Source organism: Bactrocera neohumeralis, chromosome 2 (genome assembly GCF_024586455.1).
Source record: "Bactrocera neohumeralis isolate Rockhampton chromosome 2, APGP_CSIRO_Bneo_wtdbg2-racon-allhic-juicebox.fasta_v2, whole genome shotgun sequence".
Taxonomy (NCBI): Eukaryota; Metazoa; Arthropoda; class Insecta; order Diptera; family Tephritidae; genus Bactrocera; species Bactrocera neohumeralis.
This window is the reverse complement of record NC_065919.1, coordinates 69,149,878-69,157,188: the sequence shown is the minus strand read 5'-3', so window position 1 is coordinate 69,157,188 and position 7,311 is coordinate 69,149,878. Positions and strand designations below refer to the sequence as shown.

Genomic DNA, 7,311 nt, shown 5'->3' with positions numbered 1-7,311 from the left:
AATACGGGGAATGGTTAAAATGGAATTTTTGGTCAAATAATCGTCCTTCGAATGTTTCGGTAAAAGTTTTACCAATTTTAAAACAAAATTTAATGCTGGCTTTTTGTTCGAAGCTCATTTTCGAACATACTGACACTTAAAATGCAATAACTTCACTTCCAATCAATGAAATGTCATAAAATTCTCACTGGACAATCGATAAAAATAGCAGATTCTAACGCACTAGTCGGCATATATATTGCGCCGTGAGGGGGCGCTGGAATCAAAAAGTTCTGTTTACTTTGGAACGCATCTTGTATCATTATTCCATTCGCTGTTGGCAATGCTCAAAGGACCATAAATCTTCCGCAGAACCTTTCCCTCTATAACTCGTAACGCCGACTCATCAGATGTCCGGCCCCATATAACAGGACAGGGAATACTCCGGGTCTTATGGAAATTGGTCTTTGATCGTCGAGAGTGGACTTTACTTCTCAATTGCCTACTCAGTTCGAAGTGGCACCTATTGGCAAGAGTTATTTTAAGTTGGATTTCGACTTTGACTTTGTTGTTGGTGTTAATGCTAGTTCCAAGATAGACGAAATTATCTACGACTTCGAAGTTATAACTGTCAACGGTAAGGTGGGGGGTCGCGAGTACGACAACGACAGAGTACGACAGGAGACATTTGTCTTGCCCTCGTTCACCACCAGACCCATTTGCTTCGCTTCTTTGTCCAATGATATCAAAGTTATCGGCGTACGCCAGCAGTTGTACACTCTTGTATGAATTACAAATAGATTGAAGAAGTCGCATTATGAAGTCCCCTTGTCTGAAATCTAGTATATTTGTAAAGTAATAAAGTAAAGCAAAATGATATTCATTACTTTCGAATTATATTGAAGGTGTTGCACCGTTTTTTGCGATAACTTGCTTCCATGCTGAAAGTGCCTTATCCCTATTGGCAAAAACTGGGACTTTCGTAGACAGCAGGTCCAGCTTGGATGCATAATACTATCCCATCCAAGCCTCTAGATATTCTCGGAGAGTCACAATCTATTTGTGTGACCTGGTGTTGTCCTGATAATACACAATTCTTTTTCGTTTAGCCAGAGCTGACCGCTTCTGGGCGATTACTTCTTTTAGACGATACAATTATTGACAGTACAGCTCCAATTTTGGAGTTTGACGTTCGGGGAGCAGCTCTTTGTAAATTATTACTTGTCAATCATAACCGTTAATCCTAACTTGTCCATCATTTGCGCAAGCTGATCCGATTCGACCGAAATCATTTTTGCTTGACGTAGTGTTAAATGACTCACTTTGCATCCCTAATCATCATTCATGACAGTCGAACTCGACGATTTCCACTTAATACGCTAGAGCCAAAGTAAAGATCAAAAACGTATCCATTAAGATAATGTTCTATATAAGCTAATAAAATTTAATTTACATGTTAAAATATATACCTATCCTCCGATGTACTAAATTTTTTAATCACATAAAATAAAAGAAGATCAATTTCTATTAATTCGTTTCATGATAATATTTCAGTAACACAGTTTTATTTTTGTATTTTTTTCTATAGACTAACAACATACACAGTTATGCTTGCAGCACAATAATAATTTATAGCACATTGAAAATTGTTACACCAGTTAACCTACTATGGTTCTATTGTGCTCTCAATCCAATCTATGAACGCGCCAACTCTGGTGTAAATCGCCGGCCAACCTGCAACACCGCATAAACTTGGACCAAACGATACTATACCCGCCACAAAATAAACCGGTTTACCATTTACGATATCTTGAAACATTAGTGGACCACCAGAATCGCCGCTACAAGTATCGTTGCCACCGTCGCCACCGGCACACAACTGTGAACTCTCCAAAGGTATATTATATAAAACCGAATATTTGTCTACACATCCGCTGAAGTCTTTAATCTTAATGGTGGTTTTCAATTTAACGGGATTATTATTAGTCTTCTCAGTTTTACCCCAACCGGCCGCATCCATTACGTAATTTAAGAATGTAGCATTACGAAGGCTTTGTGATCTCGGTAAACAAATTGGTTTGATATAATCACTGAATGGCACCGATGCTGTGAGCCGTACCAAAGCTATGTCGTTAGGGTCATTATGTTTTCCATAACCTGGGTGTGTTGTGGTCCGTTCAATGTAGTTACTTCTATACTTGGGCGCACAACCATCCGCTGTGCAGTCGGGATCAGTGCGTGTGTCCCATTCGCCTAAACGTACGCTGGTCAAACGCCAACCAAATGGAATGTCTTTCTCAAAAACGCAATGCGCCGCTGTTAACACATATCGATCGTTTATTAATACTCCGCCACAATGAAACCCTTTTCCACCATTACCTGTGTAAAAAAGATTAAAAATTGCGATAAATAAATTTATCATATTTGTATGCAGGAGTTCACTTACGGTTTGTGTACTCCAATAAGGCCAGCCAAGGAAACTCATCTATCGCCGTCTCGGTGCCACCATAAATACGATTCTCAAGCATATTACCGCATTCTGGAAAATTTGGTAGTAATTGTGAATTGTTGGCCTTAATGTTGACGCTGGAAGAGGTGGTGGTTGCAGTTGTCTTTAAAGCAACCGATTCTGGGAAAACCATGGCTGTGTCAGCTTGTGCTGGACGGGGAGTTGTAGTAGCGCTTAGTTTTAGATAATTTGGTGGACAACATATCTGTCGGGAATGTTCATATTTATTTATCAAATAATAATTATTTTTCTGAGAGATTTTGCTTACCAGTACTTTGCCATTTTTATATCCACACTGGCTACTACGCAAATACATACGATCGTTTAGCGAAAGATTTGGATCTAGCACCAATTCGTAGAGGTAGCGACATTCTTCCAAGTTAATGCAAGATCCTGACATGGCACTTGGCGTAAGGCAGGAGTCACCGCTTGTTGCTAAATATGGAAAATGGTGAAATATTAATTATGTAAGCAAATTTGAAGAATTTTTATAAAATGAAATAAAATTTAAGTAAATCGCAGCAAAAAAACTCATTATTCATTATAAAATCTGTATACTCATTTACAATTAATTTTGACAACAAAGTGTAGAGAGAAAAATTATTTCGTTTTGTTTTCCTAGTGGTTGTATTTAATATCTCAAAATAAGCGGGATATATGAAAAATTATATTTATAAATTGACTATACGAGAACGGTCTGATAGTACTTAAGTAGCCTACAAAAGAAAAACTAAATTTTTTGAAAAGTACACTCCGTGGCGGCGATAGCCTTCTCATTCGACTCATATTTCTACCCGCCGATTAATTTTTTAAGTTTGGATGCAAAAAGCAGTTGCATGGGGTCACATCTGGAAAACAAGATGAATATGGTATCATTATGTGCCTAATTTGACCAATTTGATATTGGTGACGGCGGTGTTATGAGAGGTCCATGGTGGAAAAGAGCTTTTTTCTACGCCAAATGAAACAGTATTTTCTACAGTATGGTGTCGTTAGTTTGTCATAATTGAGCCCTATTGAAAACCCAGTTTTCGAGAGTTTTCATGTATAAATCGCACGACCGAAGCAGTCAATTGACTGAGCCATTTCGTGAGATAACACGTTCACCAAACTTGGTTTTCAATAAATCGATTGTTACATTCGCTGTGTGTCTTGTGGCGCCGTCCTGTTGGAACCACATATTGTCCAAATCCATATCATCCAATTTGGGGCAAAAATATTAAAATATTCGGTTGTCATTGAGCGGTAGCGATTCCCACAGTAAGTACGGCCCGCCGCCATCCCATAAACCGCACCAAACCGTAATTTTTTCGGGACGCAATGGTGACTCATGGAGTACGTGTGGATTACTTATTGACGAAGCCATTCAGCCAAAAATGAGCCTCATCGCTGAAGATGATTTTTCAATGAAAATTCGGATCATTTTCAAGTTGTTGCTCAGCCCAATTCCCGTACATAAGGCGATTCTGTTGGTTAAGCGACTTCAGTTCTTTCGTCAATTTGATCTTGTAAGGATGTAGGCCAAGATCTTTTCGCAAAATTCGTCACAACGACGTCACGGAGATGCCCAACGCTTGAAAACGACGTGTGAGAGACTGATTTGGTATTCCTCCATTGATGCGCTAGCGGCAGCAATATTCTCGACACAACAAGCACTTCTTTGTTTCACTGGCACGGGAACTTTTTGTACTGTGCCTGTGGATTCAAATTTTTCCACTAGACACTGAGTTCTTGATCTGACAGGACGATTATAACGACCATAAATTGGATGTAGCGCTCTTAAAGTTGTGGCCACTGACTCCGAAATTCGCTAATAAATTTTAACAATTTTGACTCGTTGTTGGATCCTATATATTTCTATAATGAAATGGCAAACCTTACAGAACAGCAATTTCAAAAGAACGAGAAAAAATACAGCGTCGGTTGCTGTCCCTATCGATATACTTTTGTAGCGTTCCTATTGAAAAACCCGTTAGTATTTCACACTAATTCTGTTATATACAAGACGAATGCGATATGACGAAAGAACTTACAAATGTACCATACATTCAAAAATATATAGTACATATGTAAATTTACTTTGAAATTGTAATGGCGAATAGAAGTGATGCAAAATAATAAGAAAGCTGCATACCTGAATAATAAATTTTCGCTATAAAAACGCCGAACAGACTTTATTGCCTTTTAAGAAATATTAAATTTGAATTCGCGCAGCAAATTTCGGTTTCATAAAAACCTCCAAATAGTTTACAATGCCATTCGATTTTAGTGAACTCTAGGAATAGACACTGTGAAAGCTCTCTTTAATAACGAAGGTGTTTTTAATTCTGTATCTTACTTTTTAATTTTTATTATCGTTGCATATTATTATTATTACGATTTACTATTGGTATTACGATTCTATTAAATATATTGCACAATAGCAATAAAATTTGTTTATTTCTTTGTTTTTACAGTGAATTGGTTCCTATCAATTAACCTTAACTTTATTCACAAATATATATATTTACCCATATACATATTTACCAGCAAAATTGATAAGAAAATAAGAATTACATGTAAGTACATCTGTACTAGGGTGTGTCAAAAACTAACCTATCGAATTCGTGGATTAAAATTAACCTAAATAACTAGATACAGAAAAAAATATCATTCCAAGAAAATATAATAGAATTTGAATTTTGGAATTGAAAAAAAATCACACTGAACTTAGGAACTTTTGTGCTCGACAAGAAACCGTAATGTATTTTATCCTAAACGCTTCAAAAGTTGCGGTATTCTCTAATGAAAATTTAAAATTTTAAAATTAGGCTCAACATTTTTCCTTGCAGTGATATTTTTTTCACCTTATATAGGTTAGTTTTGTATCACTCTAATATATACTAATAAACGTAAATAAATAAAAGCAAATGATGAAAACGTATTTCCATATCTTCGATATTTGAAATGAAAACATTTAAATGAAGCGTGAATTTTATACTCACCAGCTGTGGCGAAATGTAGCCGAAGTGTTGTCACAATCACCAAAAATAAGTAAATATTCAACCTGATTCCCATCATTCACTGTCAAGATCAAGTTTACAAAGTAAGTACGAGGTGCCGATCCTTCACGAGATCTCACGTAATTTTATATTAAATAAGATTACAAAATTCCGATTTTATATACACAAAACAGTTTTTGATTTTTTTTTCTGTTCTATTTTCAGGAGCGCGCTGCCGATACGTTGCTATTTGACTAGTCTTTTGCTCGAGACTAGTAAGTTGTCGCTTATTCTGTTGGCACTACAGCTATCATCTCTCTTAAATTTAAAAGCGCTTTTTGACAAGCGATGCTTCGCTCGTCCATTTGACCAAGTCTCTTTTAATCACCCATTTCACGCTTCTATACGTATATAAATACATACTTGTGTATGTCTGCTTATACCTGTTTATATGGTGCTTCCCAGCTTACGCGATAACAACGCTTGAGCGCCGGTTTCGGCAAAGAAAAAAATTTAGTGCGTCAAAATAAAAAATAAAGAGCTTTTTAATAAAAAGAGAGCAATAGATTACAGCATTAATTGAGATAGTAAAATTCAAGGAAATACCGCATCGGGAAATTTCGAGTGAGTAATCAGTTTTAGGCGGTGTTTGCATTTGCAAAACTTATGAAAAGCTTTCTGTAACGGTTTATGGCTTACTGAATGCCGGAAGTAGCACACATTGTGCTCAATTCCTGTATACATAGTAATAAATAGATAACTAGTTTTATACTACAACTGCTTTTCTGAGATGATACAGTTCTATTAAAAAATCTCTCAGACATTGGGAAGGCACAAAAATCCACAATTAGCTAATATCAAGCCACACCCTATGAAATGGTAAGGAAGCCCGTCTGCAACCGGCTGGATAGGAAGATTTTGTGGAAGCCGAATATCAAAGTGAGAGCAAAAAGGCATCGATTGCCTTGTACTGCTGCAGAGGAGCCATCGGTGAAAGGTGGGGTCTCTCGCCAAGTGGTCCTCTGACTCTACTACACCATAGTCAAGCCCAGGACTCTAGAAAAGACCACACTTGCAAAGAAACCCGAGAGCGTTCAACAGGCGGCGCAGCTTGTGTGATGCACTAAGGCCCACTCCAACCATCACACTTATTGCCATCTTGCACATATTGCGCGTAGATATCATCAGAAGGTGTATGGCTGCGAAAGTTGCTTTCAGACTCAGCGAATCTGGGTTCCTCACACACTTTGTCTTCATATCGGAACACTTATGTAGGTCATGGAGTCACCAAACCGAATTCTGGCTTGTCTGCCTCATATATTTTCGAGGGAGTTGTGAGTGGAAAGAAAACCTTATAGAAGGGTCAAAGCTTGGGGGAAGGTTGGTGTGGGGTTTACTGTCTGGAGATCTCTATCAACTCCAGCTTCAGACTTTCAGACTATTTCAGTATTTTCCAAGCCAAGGTTTCAGCCATTAAGGTAGCATTAGATTTACTGCTCCGGAGTGCAGCCTTCTTCATAAAAGTGACCATCCACTCAGATTGCAGAGCGGCATTACTGGCCTTGAACTCATTAACAGTGCGGTGGAGTGCCTAACCTCACTATCAATAGCATGGAGTGTCTTTGTGATAAGACTGGTATGGGTGTCAGGCAAGATCGTAATCGCAGAAAATTGTAAAGCTGATGAGCTAGCAGGAAAAGGCTCCCTAGAACCGCTATCTGGAGAATGAGAGCGGTTCGGTGCTCCCGTGTCCTCTTGTGTTCTATTACCAGTTAGCTTGGCCAGCGCTGTTCGCCATCTGCAGAAGCTATATGGAAGAAGATGAGGTGGTAACAACTCAAC

General features: G+C 38.0%; 1 protein-coding gene across 1 annotated transcript; it reads right to left on the bottom strand.

The window, feature by feature from the left end:
* Nucleotides 1–1,500: 1,500 nt before the first annotated feature.
* Nucleotides 1,501–5,754, bottom strand: LOC126760144 (serine protease easter-like). Its single transcript, XM_050475586.1, has 4 exons — nt 5,473–5,754; nt 2,757–2,923; nt 2,426–2,693; nt 1,501–2,358 (listed from the first exon to the last, which is right to left on the bottom strand). Exons 1-4 carry the CDS (start codon nt 5,546–5,548, stop codon nt 1,646–1,648), a joined length of 1,224 nt encoding a protein of 407 aa, XP_050331543.1. The 5' UTR covers nt 5,549–5,754; the 3' UTR covers nt 1,501–1,645.
* Between the last annotated feature and the right edge of the window lie 1,557 nt (nt 5,755–7,311).